This window comes from Rutilus rutilus (assembly GCF_951802725.1).
Source record: "Rutilus rutilus genome assembly, chromosome: 1".
Classification (NCBI taxonomy): Eukaryota; Metazoa; Chordata; class Actinopteri; order Cypriniformes; family Leuciscidae; genus Rutilus; species Rutilus rutilus.
In genome coordinates, this window is record NC_140209.1 from 79,936,676 (window position 1) to 79,955,464 (window position 18,789).

The 18,789-nt window shown below is 35.1% G+C and overlaps 2 protein-coding genes across 2 annotated transcripts in view; one reads left to right on the forward strand and one right to left on the reverse strand.

The window, feature by feature from the left end:
• Positions 1-366: 366 nt before the first annotated feature.
• Positions 367-6,871, reverse strand: LOC311305315 (uncharacterized protein). The gene is made up of 15 exons (XM_084432941.1): positions 6,057-6,871; positions 5,821-5,928; positions 5,573-5,706; positions 3,864-5,463; positions 3,668-3,712; positions 3,460-3,578; positions 3,246-3,368; positions 3,100-3,165; positions 2,910-2,998; positions 2,648-2,812; positions 2,269-2,592; positions 1,540-2,191; positions 1,270-1,375; positions 941-996; positions 367-853 (listed from the first exon to the last, which is right to left on the reverse strand). Exons 4-15 carry the CDS (start codon positions 3,901-3,903, stop codon positions 647-649), a joined length of 1,992 nt encoding a protein of 663 aa, XP_084289067.1. The 5' UTR covers positions 3,904-5,463; positions 5,573-5,706; positions 5,821-5,928; positions 6,057-6,871; the 3' UTR covers positions 367-646.
• Positions 6,344-18,789, forward strand: part of LOC311305319 (uncharacterized protein) — a gene marked incomplete at its 5' end in the record, with an annotated part of 31,928 nt that continues 19,482 nt past the window's right edge. Inside the window, 2 exons of the mRNA XM_084432957.1 lie at positions 6,344-6,381; positions 8,935-9,035. Coding sequence (XP_084289083.1) covers positions 6,344-6,381; positions 8,935-9,035 — 139 coding nt within the window. The remainder of the gene's footprint in view (positions 6,382-8,934; positions 9,036-18,789) is intronic.

Here is an 18,789-nt window from a genome sequence, read left to right on the forward strand (position 1 = left end):
ATTGTGGACAGTGTTTTTTGTTTGTCCTATATGTTGTTATATGCAGCACCTTAGGCCACTGTTTCATTTCACTGTATATGAGCTGCGTATAGAGCTGCAAAGACAACAAAGCTACTTTGACTCTATAACTCTTATGGTTACTTCAATTAGAGTTGTGGAGTATGAAAATAATGCCATATTGCATAAAAAAAATCCCAAACATATTTGCACAAATGTAATATAAATGTTATTAGCTGACAGTGTTCAGGTGGGTCCAGATAAATTGTGACAAATGCAGCGGTACGGAATGCATCGTATGCTTGGCCCCTAGAAAAGTCCTTCATGGTAAATTGAATCTGTGCCCTCCAACAAAAGTGCTTGGACTTTGTTTGCAATTAATTGCTTTTTCTTTATCTTTTATTTGATTAAAAAAAAAAAAGCAATTATAAATACATAAAGCTAACAATAAGAAGATTATCTTCCATTAAAATTCATTTATATTTTAGACCAATTTTATTTAGCTTTATAGGTGAGGAACATAGTCAATAATTCACTATATACAGCGAGTGTCCCGTCCCAAAAGAGTTGGAAATCTCAAAATAAATAAATAACAAAGTGTCAGTTAAAACTACACAAAGTCAACGATATTTATTAATAAATAAACCGTCTAAAAACAAAAAATAAAAAACAAGTAGCCATTAGAATCTATATACATTTTGCAGAATAGTCCATCCAAACAATACAAACAATAATCGATGCAATGTTTGAATGGGTCCTCAATCCTTGCAAGCCGCACAAACAAAAGTATCCAGGGTGGACGGCTGAACACAGGATCTGTGGCATCTGCGGATCGCAGGCAGGAAAGACAGCTAATCTGGAAATGTGGATCAATAAAGACAACTGAATGATAACACCACTGTTACCTTTAAGGATGCATGTGTAAATGTTTGCACATACTAACCCAGGCGGTGTCTCCGCTTTCCTCTCCACAGAATGAGCACAACCGGCTTAAATCATCTGGAAAACAATACAGAATAAAAGAAAAAATAGGAGGCCAAAAACTATTTATATAGATGTAATGCTCTCCCTGTGTCATGTCTGGGAGGAACTGCAATAATCATTACGAACATTTTGATTAGCTTCTGGAGACATTCACAGCTCAAGGATTTTACTGTACATACTAAATCATAATTTAAAGGACTGGTTATGCATCAGTGATGTAAACGATGTGTCCTAAAATGAAAGGTGCTCTGTCTGAACTTGAGAATGAACAACTTCCGTGAAACGTACCACTGTCTTGTAGAAGAGTGACAGCTATGTGTTTCCTGAGGTTGTTAACTGATTCTTCATCACTGGAAAAATCAATTGGCTGCTGACGGAGAATGCATTCGGCAAACTACAAAAAATAAAAATTATATATATATATATATATATATATATATATATATATATATATATATATATATATATATATATATATATGATCAATATGTCAGGAAAACATATTACATTACTTTAACTCATCAAAATAAGTTGAGCAGTTTTTTACACCTTTGATACCTTCAGTGCATAAACTCCACAGGATGAGGAATCCCTCTGTTTAGGATGAGGAATCCCTCTGTTTGGGATGAGGAATCCCTCTGTTTGGGATGAGGAATCCCTCTGTTTGGGATGAGGAATCCCTCTGTTTGGGACGAGGAATCCCTCTGTTTGGGACGAGGAATCCCTCTGTTTGGGACGAGGAATCCCTCTGTTTGGGATGAGGAATCCCTCTGTTTGGGATGAGGAATCCCTCTCTTTGGGACGAGGAATCCCTCTGTTTGGGACGAGGAATCCCTCTGTTTGGGACGAGGAATCCCTCTGTTTGGGACGAGGAATCCCTCTGTTTGGGACGAGGAATCCCTCTGTTTGGGACGAGGAATCCCTCTGTTTGGGACGAGGAATCCCTCTGTTTAGGATGAGGAATCCCTCTGTTTGGGACGAGGAATCCCTCTGTTTGGGACGAGGAATCCCTCTGTTTGGGACGAGGAATCCCTCTGTTTGGGACGAGGAATCCCTCTGTTTGGGATGAGGAATCCCTCTGTTTGGGATGAGGAATCCCTCTCTTTGGGACGAGGAATCCCTCTGTTTGGGACGAGGAATCCCTCTGTTTGGGACGAGGAATCCCTCTGTTTGGGACGAGGAATCCCTCTGTTTGGGACGAGGAATCCCTCTGTTTGGGACGAGGAATCCCTCTGTTTAGGATGAGGAATCCCTCTGTTTGGGATGAGGAATCCCTCTGTTTGGGACGAGGAATCCCTCTGTTTGGGACGAGGAATCCCTCTGTTTGGGACGAGGAATCCCTCTGTTTGGGACGAGGAATCCCTCTGTTTGGGACGAGGAATCCCTCTGTTTGGGACGAGGAATCCCTCTGTTTGGGATGAGGAATCCCTCTGTTTGGGATGAGGAATCCCTCTGTTTTGTTTGGGATGAGGAATCCCTCTGTTTGGGACGAGGAATCCCTCTGTTTGGGACGAGGAATCCCTCTGTTTGGGACGAGGAATCCCTCTGTTTGGGACGAGGAATCCCTCTGTTTGGGACGAGGAATCCCTCTGTTTGGGATGAGGAATCCCTCTGTTTGGGACGAGGAATCCCTCTGTTTAGGATGAGGAATCCCTCTGTTTAGGACGAGGAATCCCTGTTTGGGATGAGGAATCCCTCTGTTTGGGATGAGGAATCCCTCTGTTTGGGATGAGGAATCCCTCTGTTTAGGACGAGGAATCCCTGTTTGGGATGAGGAACCGTCTCGCACGTCCAGGCTGAGGCGTCGTATCCTCTCTGAAGCATCAGTGCTCTTATATTGACAAACAACAATGTAACAAATGACAGCGCTATGCATTGTAGTTTCAAATACATTACTGTAAAAAGCCTTTGATTTTATTTATTCATACCTTGTCACCTTCTGGCACTTCATTATATCGATTTGACTTTCTCCCATTGGGTCTAAAAACAATTCCTTCTTCTGTGATGGCAGGATAACCTTTCAGGATTTTAGAATATATAGAAACATAGTTATGCACACTAATGGTCCGTTTTAGTTTGGTTTATTAAAAAAAAAAAAAAGCAAGTACCATCTTATACCGTAACTGTCCAGTGGTTGTGCTTGTTTATGATGCCAATGATGAAGTGGTACACTGAGGGGTCAGTCTGAAAATATTTTTGTTGTTGTTGTTGTTAGAATTCAAAGCCTTTGTGACCTTATCGTATTTACACTGAATAAAACCAACCTTCAGCTTTGTTAAATGACCTCGCCAAATTTTTCTCATTTCAAAGCGGTCTATGTAGAATGCCTGCTCTGCTGACCGAAGGATGAATCTCTGGATTTCCAGATAGATGAAGGCATTGATGACCTGCTGACAATGAGGTTCACATGAAGGTGCATACACGTTGTGTTTATTATACATAATAATAATAAAGTCAAGCAGCTGTTTGTTTGTGTACCTCACTCTCGAGCTCCAGACCTGGAGAAGTACTGTAAAGGTCAGAAAAGAAGACTTTGTATTGCCCAATTTTGGAGACCAACACAAAAACATTCTTTCCTCTCCATGCATCTGTAATGCCTGTATTTAAAAACATACCGAGTGTATAATGTCCCTTTTCAAAGAGCCTTCCCATAGTTCACATCACAGACGCAATATTTCTAGCCTACACTGTCCTATGCGTGGGCTGACTTGAGTTTCTGACACAGTTTCTGCTGTGGAAAGGTGGATGATAACACACTGATAGATTATTTGTTTATTTAGTTTGACAACACAACTACACTTTTAAATGTGTCTTGCCTTATACAAAATAAATATAAATAATGTAAAAAAAACGTATGTGAATTGATATTTTACTGTTTGTACATGTGCCCAGATCCAGCAGACGATGCTCTAGCCTCCTCATGTCTTCCTTGCCATCTTTAATGAGTTGGACAACATGTCGTCTTACATCCTTGTATTGCCTTCTGACGCGTCTCACGGACTCTAGACAGAAATAATGAATGTGAATTATGAGATGGGTTATTGTCCAAGAAGCCCCAGTGCTAACTTATTCCATATGGTTATCACTCAAAGCAGTTGTCTAAAAAACGGACTTGAGGATAGAATCATTTGATCTCTCTCTCTCTCTCTATATATAAATGTAATTAAGTTATTCATTCATTCATTGACGATGTCCTTAAAGACACTTGATGAAGTGGGACCAAACTTTGCATGGCAGTTTTCTAGTGAAGCGGGCCTTACCTTCTTCTATTGTCACACGTCAAAAATCAGTCTGTTGCAATAATTGATTCTTTTTAGAAAACCTACAAATAAGCATCATTCAAAAAGTATAAATTAAAAAGAGCCAAAGATGTTGATAAATACACAATCAAAAATAAAATTTAAACGAGAACAATAATAGACAATAGACTAAAAAATTAATCATTTCGCTACATGACGTTCAAGCATTGTATTTTTTTTTTGTAAAAAATGTTCATGTCCAAATGAATACCAATGAATCCATATATGGCAGAAAATAAAATGCTATAGCAAAAGTGTTACAAGGTGACAACACAGTGTATAAACGCTCGATCAACATGAAACTGTTATTTATCCACTCAGTAGCCCAGTTTCGAAACCGCTCACGTGATGTCATAAGTACAGGCATAACTTGAAATATCATGCAAATAATTAAAAAAGTGGAAAGATTGTCACCTTGATCAGCAGAAGATCGATCTCACACGGTGTAAAACAACAGGTTTGATTGACAGTAAGACGTCACAGGTCACAGAGGGGGATCGAGTATGGATGTTACAAAATAACATCTTAAAAAGAAACAATATAAACATTAAAGAACTATAAAAGAAAACTATAAGATAAGAGAACTATAAGATAAAAGAACTATATAACAGAACTATAAAATTAAGACAAAAAAAACTGGCAAAGAACTCAAGCTCTGTGGACTGAGGGGAAAGGGGAGAAAAAAACCCCGGCAGGCAGCCATCTTCAGCACAAGATCCACATAAACACATTCATCCAGTCCTCGGGAACCAAGCTTCGGCTGTGTCGAAAAGTGACAGGACAGATTTTTTAGGTGCACTCGGGCAAAGTCCTGGCCTACTCGTCAAGCCATTCTAGGTTTAAGCCCTCGCCACGGAATGAGGTCCTCCGAACACCATAATCGAATTTGAGCTGGGTGTCGACGGGTATGTCAGAGAGCGCTTTGAACAAAATTACATCCGTTTTCACTCCACTCGGCTTAACGGAGCAGTAAAATGGCTTTAAGTTTGGCATCTTTGCAGAACTATTTATAAGTCGGCCAAACGTGTCCGAGTCGGGATGGCATGCGTCCTGTGGTCCGACATCACGAGCGCCACGGTCCAGGTAAAACTGCACCGTCTGCCGTTGGGGCTCCGTTAGCTTCTGCGCAGCAATACTAACCGCCCTGCGCACATCCTGGCTAGTAAAGTGGGGCAGTTTGTGCCTGCAGAAACAAAATGGAACACAAAGGGTTGCCTGTGAAATGACTGTGACTGACAAAATGTAATTAACGGTTTGCACTCACACACACATGCATATGTGCAGGTACATACAGATCATGTAGGCATTTGAGGTCTCGCGATACGCTGGAGACCACCTCGCCGGAGGATACAAGAAAGAAGGCGTTGCATGGTTTCTCGTGACAGATGTTCCCTGGCCTTATCCTGCTGAAGTAGACCTGCAAACACTATGGGAAACAAAAACAAAAAAAGGGAAAAAATGTTTGTGCGACCAAAAGATTATTAAATGGTATAAACAATGGTAGCAAGTCATCGGCTGTTTATGTCATACTACAACTCACAGCTTCCTCCCATTGGGTCAGGGCAAGCAGCGTGTTGGTATCCGTGCCCCTCCCTACGCCGATCACCACCCTGCCACTATGCTCAAACCGATCCAACCAATCTGAATCCTGGATAACGAAAGAGCGGTCACTAATGAGCGTAAAGTCTTAAAAGTAGACATGGACTTAATGTCAAGGACTCCACAGCAATCGGGCACAGCATGTGGGCAAAAACCAGTGTAGCTTCGCAGTAGTACCTATACATGGTACTTTCTCTGTGCCTGAGTTTTCTGCCCATCTCCAGATCTTGACACATCCTGTTTATTTCCGGCTTCGCCACTCTTAAAATAGTTTGACAATCTTTGAGTGCAGCAATCCCAAAGAGGAAGAACCTGTTTGGACTAAACAAAAAACAAGACAGGTGTAAGGGATCTGCTGGAGGCAAGTATAGATGAGAACTCAAGTGCATTTAGAAACATAACAAGATCAGACATAGAACAAAAGCATGGCGTGGCATTAACTCACAACAGAAGGACGGGACGGCATGACTTTGGACCAAACCATGACACTCAGCAAACACGGGTACAGTGAAACAAAAAACGGACAAAGACACGTAGCAAACATGAGGGCTTAAATACACACAAGACTAATGACAATACAAGGGACACCTGTAAACAATAAACCAATGACAACATGGCACATCAGACAAGGGAACACATGCTACAGGATTAGACCATAACATATAGGTTTAAAAGGTTTTTTTTTTTTTTTTTTTTTTTTTTTTTTTTTTTTTTATGGGTGCATTAAATTTATAACCTGAAATACTAAAACCTTGAATTACACACTCCGGTACAGTAGGTGGCGGTATGCACCTGAAAAAGTTGGTTGCGACCCGCCATTAATATTAGAGAAGAAGAAGAAGAAGAAGGGAACACATGGCAGGATCATACCCAACACCTGGGGCATGTTCAAGTTCAAAACGGTGCGCAACGTTTTGCTACGGTTTCCGGGTTGAACGTCATGTTTCCTGGAAACGGCGTGCACCGGTGTGCAACGGGGTTTGAGATACGGTTTCTCTTGTTTGGTGGGTGTGTCAGAACTGCAGTCCAATCAGCAGCAACATTTATATAAAGCACGCGGTATTAAAGTGAAATCGCACAATGGGTTCAAGGAAAGTAATTTACAAATGTGTTCGATGCAGCTCAGTATACGCAACAACTGAGGATATTAGAAGACATGTTTGTTGTAAGTTTTATTGTAAAAAATATAGGATATCAACCTAATGATGTAGTTGTTTATATTTTTAGCTTCATTGCAAGTGTATGACATTTGGTATAGAAATAAACAATGGTAATTAAGTGCTTTTCCTAAAAATGAGAAAGAAAATACAGGGTATTAAAACAGTATGAACTACAAATAAAGTCAGTATGTGAGGCTAAATAGATGTGTTTTAGTCTGAATTAGGTAAGATGTGTGCTTCAGTTTCAGCAATCCCTTCACTCGATTGGGATGTTCTCTTTTGTTCTGGGCGGCAAGTGCAGTAACTGTAACATCGGGCATATTTTGTAGTATTAAACACATATTTATACCGACTTCATCAGGCTCCGAAAATTCTTCACAAAGAACACAAAGAATGGCCTTCTCAGCTGCCATAGCTGCAACTCTTGCGTCATCAGAACAGTGTGTTCAACGCATCACCGTTTGTGCAACGTTTTGTTGCTGAACGCAGCCCTGACAGACACTGTGTCGAGTTGATGAGGGTGATTGATTGATTGATTGATTAATTGATTGCAGAGTGTTTGCAGGTGAGAGCCAAGAGCATTTCTTGACATTGTGACTTTATCATCTCAGGATAAAAGTGTGGTCGCACATGTCAGTGAGTTTGTTTGTTTGTTTGTTTTATTCAGTTGCATTGTCATCTTCTGGTTGGTAACATCCACACTACATTTCCTATGATTGATGTTCTTAATTAGTACTTTTGTGTTGTTTCCAGTACAAATAGCTAAATATTCTTAAGTCGAAATGCATTTACTAGAGGAGTAAATTTGTATAAGATGCTGCACTGCAAAAAAAAAAAATTTTCTTACTTAGTATTATTGTCTGGCTTCCAGTCCAAATATCTAAAAATTCTTACATGAAGATGCATTTAAATGAAGGGAGTTTTTGCTTAACACAAGCTAAACTATCTGTCCATGGGCTAAGAAAAATAACCTTAAATTCAATCAGAAACAATATTTTTCTTACCCCATGGCCAGATAGTTTTGCTTGTTTTAAGCAAAAACTCCCTTCATTTTAATTATTTCCACAGAAAACCAGACATAATATAGCATTTGACTACTTTAGTAAATTCATCTTGATTTTAAGAAATTCTTTTGATATTTGGACTGGAAACAAGACACGGATACTAAGTAAGAAAAGCATTTTTTGCAGTGTATGTCTTTGTTAACCCTCTGAGGTCGGTGATAATGATATCGAGCTCTAGGGATTCTGCTTTTAGTTTAGATTAATTTACAGACTCTTTTCAATCTGAAATAAACAGAGTTGGAAAGTAAACATGTAAATGTTCCACACTTCCGCTCTTCTGAAGGCCAGGCGTTGGTTCACAGACGATCAGCTTTAGTGAGAAGATCGATTATGACAAACACATGTAGTTTTGATGGCTACAGAAAATCTATACTCTCCAATTAAAGTGTCTGGATTGTGATATTTAAAGGAAGAAGCCCGAGTAATTAATCTGATAAATTATTTAACGTTTTGGTAACACTTACTCATAACTGCACACTATTAATCATTAGTTAAGCATTAGTAAACAGTTAAATTCATCATTTATAAAGCATTAATAGACATTAATAAGCAGTTTATAAATACAGTTATAAATGCTTTGTTCTTGATTTATAAGCATATCTATGATATGTTTAATAATTGTATTTTCATACTTTATTAATGATCACTTTATCATTTCGAAATGAAGTATCGCATTATTTACCATTATTTACAAACTAGGTGTTGTCATTGAATTATCTATATATATTGGATTATCTATATATATATCTGCCAGCAGAGACCTAGCCGGGACCCGTTACGTGTACAACATAATAAATACCATAAAGTGTGATAGGGCAATCATATTGAAAGTGAAAGTGCTCTGCTGCAGGTTTCAGACCAGTCAGAACCGGATCGGAAGAGCAGCGAACTGAGATCGAGCTGCATCACAGCACAGACTACAGATTTAACAGGTAAGAACAATATATTGTATAAATTAGGGCTGGGTAAAAAATTTAGATTTCTCGATTTTAATCAATTCTCATTTTTATGAAACGACATCGATTCTTAAATCCCAAGAATCGATTAGTCACCCACAGCGCCTCCCATCCAATAAATCGCAGTAATCTTTGTGCTTTGTTACTATTGATATGAAACCAAGTCTCAGATTTCAAATTACGTCCGTTTTCTTACGAAATTCAAAAACATTTACCGTGTTGTCGCTGTGGCGTGAGATCGCTGTGGCTCAGCTCTAGAGAAGCACATGCTCTTCTCTTCCGCATTAATAACACCAGTTACAGCACGAGATAAACATGAATGAGCTTCTGAAAGTGTGTTAAAAGATAGAGTACAACTTATCGAAGTCCGTATCATGTCACATGGAATCGCTCAATCAGTGTTTCAACCGTGGAAAGACGTTAGTAAACAATGTCATGTAACGCCACATTTACCTCAGAAAAAACATATCCAGTGACCATAAACTCAGCTAGAAAAATTAACTCTAGAGAGGAGCATTTTGCTAAATATATGCACCATATTACATATTCATTATCATTTTTAATGTTCTTCAATATTTAATGCATGTTTGAATAATCTGGAAAGTTTTTTATGACAGCCACCATTACATTTTTTATATAATTTCATATAACTTTATTATTATAAAAATAAATAAAAGTGTATTTTAAGTGTTTGTATGCAAATCAGTTCATTTTTACCTTCAGTATTATAGTAGGCTATAGTCTACAACTGACTCCCATAGTTTACAGCATTAGCTAAGAGATTTGTTTTCCTTGAGAAAATTAGCAATGTATTATACCTGATATCCAAAATAATCAATATTGAATCGAATCGAATCGAATAGCAAGCTTGTGAATCGAAATCGAATCGAATTGTGAAATTTGTGTCAATACCCATCCCTAGTATAAATTTGAAAATAATGTATATAGTAATGGAAATTAAACACTTTATAAAAACTGCATGCTATTAATCATTAGCTAAGCATTCGTTAACAGTTAATTAATCATTATAAAGCTTCAATAAACATTAATAATCAGTTTATAAATACAGCTATAAATGCTTTATTCTTGATTTATAAGCATATCTATAATGTTTAATAATTGTATTTTCATACTTTATTAATGATCAATTTATCATTTCTAAATGAAGTATAGCATTATTTACAAACCAGTTATTTAGGAGTTGCCAGTGGTCCATAAGATCACTTAGAAAGTAAAAGTAAACTATTTAGATGTACATTCAAACATCTTATTTTTCAGACGTATAGTAATGGTTGCTTAGTGTGTTAATAAATGTTTTTTTTTAACATGTATTTCTACTGTAATTCATGATTAATTCAGGTAGTTATAAAGCATACTAAGGCCCACCAGGTGTGGGATTTGACATGCCAATCACTATTGGTCAAAAGCTGAATGACAACTTCACAAGACAATGATACAATTTTATTTTTATTTTTTCTGAAAAGGCTGCACGATTTAGGAAAAATGTCATATTGTGATTATTGACGTCAATTTTGCGATATGCGATATAATAAACAAATGGTTTCATGAATTAACTTGCTTGGTTCTCAGGTGAAATGCACACACAGATTAGTGATAATGCTAAAATGTGTGTTTATTGACTCAAACTAGCAACAACAACTAAATGCACCGGGTTTTCAAATTAAAATAATATTTTTTACAAAATTAAATATTGACATTTTGCATTACAAAACTTGTTATTTGTCTCAATAATACAATAGTAAAAAAAAAAAAAAAAAAGTCATATTTACCTGTGCCCTTACTGTCTAATTAGGTAAACCTTGGACATATACCGACATTGAATAAAGTTATCAAACTTTAATATTTTGTAATTTTAATATTAAGTAATGTAGACTAATCCTTATTAAAGCTACAAAGTTCTTTAGTCAAGAGCAGTGAGTAATGTTCTCTGTTCTCTTTGTTCTTTGATTAACTTTACTGACAGAAAGCTTTATTGGCTGCTGTCTCTTTAAGACCAGCTGACCAGCTGATCTCTCACGCGCCTCATTTAACATTGCGGAATGTTTTCAGATTCAAACTCACCAACCGACAAAAATTTAAATCTAAACACCTTGAAGACTAAATCAAACTGCCGTTCTATATACTATATGAGCCACTGAGACTCATTTAAACTAATAAACTCATCCATCTACTTCAAACTAATTTAAACTTTAAACTACTAAATTTACTTCATTTAAACTTATAAACTCTACACTCATACACCTATAAACTATCTATCTATCTATCTATCTATCTATCTATCTATCTATCTATCTACTTCAAACTATTTTAAACTTTAAACTACTAAATTTACTTCATTTAAACTTATAAACTCTACACTCATACACCTATAAACTATCTATCTATCTATCTATCTATCATAAACTTCAAACTATTTTAAACTTTAAACTACTAAATTTACTTCATTTAAACTTATAAACTCTACACTCATACACCTATAAACTATCTATCTATCTATCTATCTATCTATCTATCTATCTATCTATCTATCTATCTATTTCAAACTAATTTAAACTTTAAACTACTAAATTTACTTCATTTAAACTTATAAACTCTACACTCATACACCTATAAACTAACTATCTATCTATCTATCTATCTATCTTCAAACCATATCTATCTATCTGTCTGTCTGTCTATCTATCTATCGTTCTATCTATCTATCTATCTATCTATCTATCTATCTATCTATCTATTTCAAACTAATTTAAACTTTAAACTACTAAATTTACTTCATTTAAACTTATAAACTCTACACTCATACACCTATAAACTAACTATCTATCTATCTATCTATCTATCTATCTATCTATCTTCAAACCATATCTATCTGTCTGTCTGTCTATCTATCTATCGTTCTATCTATCTATCTATCTATATCTATCTATCTATCTATCTATCTCAAACTAATTTAAACTTTAAACTACTAAATTTACTTCATTTAAACTTATAAACTCTACACTCATACACCTATAAACTATCTATCTATCTATCTATCTATCTATCTATCTATCTATCTATCTATCTATCTATCTATCATAAACTTCAAAACTAATTTAAACTTTAAACTACTAAATTTACTTCATTTAAACTTATAAATTCTACTATCTATCTATCTATCTATTTCAAACTAATTTAAACTTTAAACTACTAAATTTACTTCATTTAAACTTATAAACTCTACACTCATACACCTATAAACTAACTATCTATCTATCTATCTATCTATCTTCAAACCATATCTATCTGTCTGTCTATCTATCTATCGTTCTATCTATCTATCTATCTATCTATCTATCTATCTATCTATCTATCTATCTATCTCAAACTAATTTAAACTTTAAACTACTAAATTTACTTCATTTAAACTTATAAACTCTACAGTCATACACCTATAAACTATCTATCTATCTATCTATCTATCTATCTATCTATCTATCTATCTATCTATCTATCTATCTATCATAAACTTCAAAACTAATTTAAACTTTAAACTACTAAATTTACTTCATTTAAACTTATAAATTCTACTATCTATCTATCTATCTATTTCAAACTAATTTAAACTTTAAACTACTAAATTTACTTCATTTAAACTTATAAACTCTACACTCATACACCTATAAACTAACTATCTATCTATCTATCTATCTTCAAACCATATCTATCTGTCTGTCTGTCTATCTATCTATCTATCTATCTATCTCAAACTAATTTAAACTTTAAACTACTAAATTTACTTCATTTAAACTTATAAACTCTACACTCATACACCTATAAACTATCTATCTATCTATCTATCTATCTATCTATCTATCTATCTATCTATCTATCTATCTATCTATCATAAACTTCAAAACTAATTTAAACTTTAAAGGGACACTTCACCCATGGGAACATTGATCTTTATTGAAAGTGGGTCATATATGTAGTCGAAATGTAAAATTAATTTTGAATTTGGTGCCTTCTTGGCCGAGGAAAGAAAGAAAGTAACTTCAGGACGCATTTGTATGAAAGACACCAACTCCCACAATGCACCACATTGCACAGCTGCGCAAGCCACTCCCACTAATCCAGAAAGCGCATATCTGCCTAAGAGAAATAACTCTTCCGTCTACAAGGCTAGCTACCACCAGAGCTTGAAATTAATTTCACACAAAATGTCTAGTTAGTTGGCGAACTCATTAGTGAATTACTCTTCATTTGTATTTCTTTCGAAGTGGTGAATTATTGCATTGTAACGTTACCTGGATGTTCAGTCAGATGCGGTGCGAAACTAGGATAGTTCACAACACAAACGTCCGTGTCCTCGTCTGATTCACAACACAAACGTCCGTGTCCTCGTCTGATTCAGAGATTTCATCCAGGAGAAGTTGTCATTGTTGAAATTCTTTGCCACAGTCGGACTCTATCTCTGTGTTCGTAGCGGTTCGTAGTTGCATAGTGAGATCACCGGCGCCACCAGTCCGCCCTAACCCGAGCCAGTCCGGGCTCCTCGTCCGCGGCAGGCAGGTCTTCTGCCTCGGCTGCTCTTCGCTATAATGCGGCTTGTAAAGGTAGCCACAAACACCTGATTCAAGCATCAGACTTCTGAAATCCTCTTCCTCTATATCATATTGAGCACTCTCCTCCGCTATTGTCATAACTTTACATCTGTCTCCACAGCGCCTGTTAGCTTAGCTTCCAAACAAGATGGAGGATATTGCTTTTAGTTTCAGAAAGTCAAGTCCCACCCACTGATCTGTAATAGGCCTGTAGCGTGAGCGGTTCCCGCCCCCTGGGAAAGATGAGGAACGAGTGTCTGTAGTCTCTACACTTTTCAATGAAATGTGACTTCCTGCTTATTATGACGCAAAATGATGATTTTTACGTCATAATAAGCAGGAAGTAAAACACTTAAATCCTTATTTCTCCCATCTCAGGGAAAAATGGATGAAAAATCCACATTTATTATAATATATGACTGGGTTTCTAACAATACAAAGCTTAATGCAAATGGGTGAAGTGTCCCTTTAAACTACTAAATTTACTTCATTTAAACTTATAAATTCTACTCTCATACACCTATAAACTATCTATCTATCTATCTATCTATCTATCTATCTATCTATCTATCTATCATAAACTTCAAACTAATTTAAACTTTAAACTACTAAATTTACTTCATTTAAACTTATAAACTCTACACTCATACACCTATAAACTATCTATCTATCTATCTATCTTTCTATCTATCTATCTATCTATCTATCTACTTCAAACTAATTTAAACTTTAAACTACTAAATTTACTTCATTTAAACTTATAAACTCTACACTCATACACCTATAAACTATCTATCTATCTATCTATCTATCTATTTCAAACTAATTTAAACTTTAAACTACTAAATTTACTTCATTTAAACTTATAAACTCTACACTCATACACCTATCTATCTATCTATCTATCTATCTATCTATCTATCTATCTATCTATCTATTTCAAACTAATTTAAACTTTAAACTACTAAATTTACTTCATTTAAACTTATAAACTCTACACTCCTACACCTATAAACTATCTATCTATCTATCTATCTATCTATCTATCTATCATAAACTTCAAACTATTTTAAACTTTAAACTACTACTGCAGTGCAAAATATGAAAAGACAATGCAGAAAAGCAGAGCGCATGTGGCGGAAGACAAAACTTGTAGTCCATTATAACATCTACAAAGACAGCCTTCATGCTTTCAATATGGAACTAGGCAAAGCTAGACAGACTTTCTTCTCAAATATTATAAACAGCAATTTAAACAACACACGCACTCTTTTTGCTACTGTAGAGAGACTGACAAACCCCCCAAGCCAGATTCCCAGTGAAATGCTCTCAGACAACAAGTGCCGTGAGTTTGCTTCTTTCTTCTCTGAGAAAATCAATAATATCAGAAAGGTGATCAGCACATCCTTGAGTTGTGCTGGGGTCAGACAGATCAAACCACCTGTGAAAGTAGTTACTATGTCTGATTTCAAAGAAATTGATGGGAAAATTTTGGAAGAAACCGTACAGCACCTTAAAACATCAACATGTGCTCTTGACACACTTCCCACATCGTTTTTCAAAAGTGTGATAAACAGTCTAGAAGCAGATCTTCTAGAAGTGGTAAATGCTTCACTTCTCTCTGGGAGTTTTCCAAACTCCCTAAAAACTGCAGTTGTCAAGCCCCTCCTGAAAAAGAGCAATCTGGATAAGACCATATTAAGCAAATATAGACCGATCTCAAATCTTCCTTTCATTTGCAAGATCATTGAAAAAGTTGTCTTCAATCAGCTGAACAAATTCTTATGCTCGAATGGATACTTTGACAATTATCAATCTGGTTTCCGACCGCACCACAGCACAGAGACAGCGCTCATAAAGATAATAAACGATATTCGCTTAAATACTGATTCAGGCAAATTATCAGTGCTGGTGCTACTCGACCTCAGTGCTGCATTCGACACTGTCGATCATAACATACTTCTGGACAGGCTTGAAAACTGGGTGGGGCTTTCTGGGATAGTCCTAAAATGGTTCAGGTCATACTTAGATGGGAGAGGTTATTATGTGAGTATAGGAGATCATAAGTCTGAGTGGACATCCATGACATGCGGAGTCCCTCAAGGCTCAATTCTTGCACCACTCCTGTTCAACCTGTATATGCTCCCAATGAGCCAAATAATGAGAAAGAACCAAATTGCTTACCACAGCTATGCAGACGACACACAGATCTACCACAGCTATGCAGACGACACACAGCTCTACTTAGCCCTATCGCCTAACGATTATAGCCCCATTGACTCCCTGTGCCAATGCATTGATGAAGTCAACAGTTGGATGTGTCAAAACTTTCTTCAGTTAAACAAAGACAAAACTGAAGTCATTGCGTTTGGAAACAAAGATGAAGTTCTCAAGGTGAACGCATACCTTCACTCTAGGGGTCAAACAACTAAACATCAAGTCAGGAATCTTGGTGTGACACTAGAGTCAGACCTTAGTTTCAGTAGTCATGTCAAAGCAATAACTAAATCAGCATACTATCATCTGAAAAATATTGCAAGAATAAGATGCTTTGTTTCCAGACAAGACTTAGAGAAACTTGTGCATGCTTTCATCACCAGCAGGGTGGATTATTGTAATGGACTCCTCACTGGCCTTCCCAAAAAGACCATAAGACAGTTGCAGCTCATACAGAACGCTGCCGCCAGGATTCTGAGCAGAACCAGAAAATATGAACACATCACACCAGTCCTCAGGTCTTTACACTGGCTCCCAGTTAAATTTAGGATTGATTTTAAAGTATTATTACTGGTATATAAATCATTCAATGGCCTAGGACCTCAATACATTGCAGATATGCTCACTGAATATAAACCCAACAGATCACTCAGATCATTAGGATCATATCAGCTAGAAATACCAAGGGTTCACTCTAAGCATGGCGAGTCCGCTTTTAGCTATTATGCCAGCCACAGCTGGAACAGCTTCCAGAGGAGATCAGACGTGCTCCTACTGTAGTCACATTCAAATCCAGACTCAAAACACATCTGTTTAGCTATGCATTTACTAAATGAGCACTGTGCCACTGTTCGTCCGACTGTTTGTACTGTATTTTATTTTGTATTTTTCTAAACTGTTTTAATTATTCTTATTTCTTTTTATTATTTTAATTTCTTCTATGTAAAGCACTTTGAATTGCCATTGTGTATGAAATGTGCTATATAAATAAACTTGCCTTGCCTTGCCTTGCCTACTAAATTTACTTCATTTAAACTTATAAACTCTACACTCATACACCTATAAACTATCTATCTATCTATCTATCTATCTATCTATCTATCTATCTATCTATCTATCTATCTATTTCAAACTAATTTAAACTTTAAACTACTAAATTTACTTCATTTAAACTTATAAACTCTACACTCATACACCTATAAACTAACTATCTATCTATCTATCTATCTATCTATCTATCTATCTATCTATCTATCTATCTATATATCTTCAAACCATATCTATCTATCTATCTGTCGGTCTGTCTATCTATCTATCGTTCTATCTATCTATCTATCTATCTATCTATTTCAAACTAATTTAAACTTTAAACTACTAAATTTACTTCATTTAAACTTATAAACTCTACACTCATACACCTATAAACTATCTATCTATCTATCTATCTATCTATCTATCTATCTATCTATCTATCTATCTATCTATCTATCATAAACTTCAAAACTAATTTAAACTTTAAACTACTAAATTTACTTCATTTAAACTTATAAATTCTACACTCATACACCTATAAACTATCTATCTATCTATCTATCTATCTATCTATCTATCTATCTATCTATCTATCTATCTATCTATCTATCTATCTATCTATCTATTTCAAACTAATTTAAACTTTAAACTACTAAATTTACTTCATTTAAACTTATAAACTCTAAACTCATACACCTATAAACTATCTATCTATCTATCTATCTTCAAACCATATCTATCTGTCTGTCTGTCTATCTATCTATCGTTCTATCTATCTATCTATCTATCTATCTATATCTATCTATCTATCTATCTATCTATCTATCTCAAACTAATTTAAACTTTAAACTACTAAATTTACTTCATTTAAACTTATAAACTCTACACTCATACACCTATAAACTATCTATCTATCTATCTATCATAAACTTCAAAACTAATTTAAACTTTAAACTACTAAATTTACTTCATTTAAACTTATAAATTCTACTATCTATCTATCTATTTCAAACTAATTTAAACTTTAAACTACTAAATTTACTTCATTTAAACTTATAAACTCTACACTCATACACCTATAAACTATCTATCTATCTATCTATCTATCTATCTATCTATCTTCAAACCATATCTATCTGTCTGTCTGTCTATCTATCTATCTATCGTTCTATCTATCTATCTATCTATCTATCTATCTATCTATCTATCTATCTATCTATCTATCTATCTATCTATCTATCTATCTATCTATCTATCTCAAACTAATTTAAACTTTAAACTACTAAATTTACTTCATTTAAACTTATAAACTCTACACTCATACACCTATAAACTATCTATCTATCTATCTATCTATCTATCTATTTCAAACTAATTTAAACTTTAAACTACTAAATTTACTTCATTTAAACTTATAAACTCTAAACTCATACACCTATAAACTATCTATCTATCTATCTATCTTCAAACCATATCTATCTGTCTGTCTGTCTATCTATCTATCGTTCTATCTATCTATCTATCTATATCTATCTATCTATCTATCTATCTATCTATCTATCTCAAACTAATTTAAACTTTAAACTACTAAATTTACTTCATTTAAACTTATAAACTCTACACTCATACACCTATAAACTATCTATCTATCTATCTATCATAAACTTCAAAACTAATTTAAACTTTAAACTACTAAATTTACTTCATTTAAACTTATAAATTCTACTATCTATCTATCTATTTCAAACTAATTTAAACTTTAAACTACTAAATTTACTTCATTTAAACTTATAAACTCTACACTCATACACCTATAAACTATCTATCTATCTATCTATCTATCTATCTATCTATCTATCTATCTTCAAACCATATCT

Coding starts and splice junctions, on each gene's coding strand:
- LOC311305315 (XM_084432941.1), bottom strand. CDS start 3,903: ATGAGGAGGCTAGAGCATCGTCTGCTGGATCTGGGCACAT. Junction 2,999..3,099: donor ACAACCACTGGACAGTTACG/GTATAAGATGGT, acceptor AAATCCTGAAAG/GTTATCCTGCCATCACAGAA. Junction 2,593..2,647: donor ATCCCAAACAGGGATTCCTC/GTCCTAAACAGA, acceptor CGTCCCAAACAG/AGGGATTCCTCATCCCAAAC.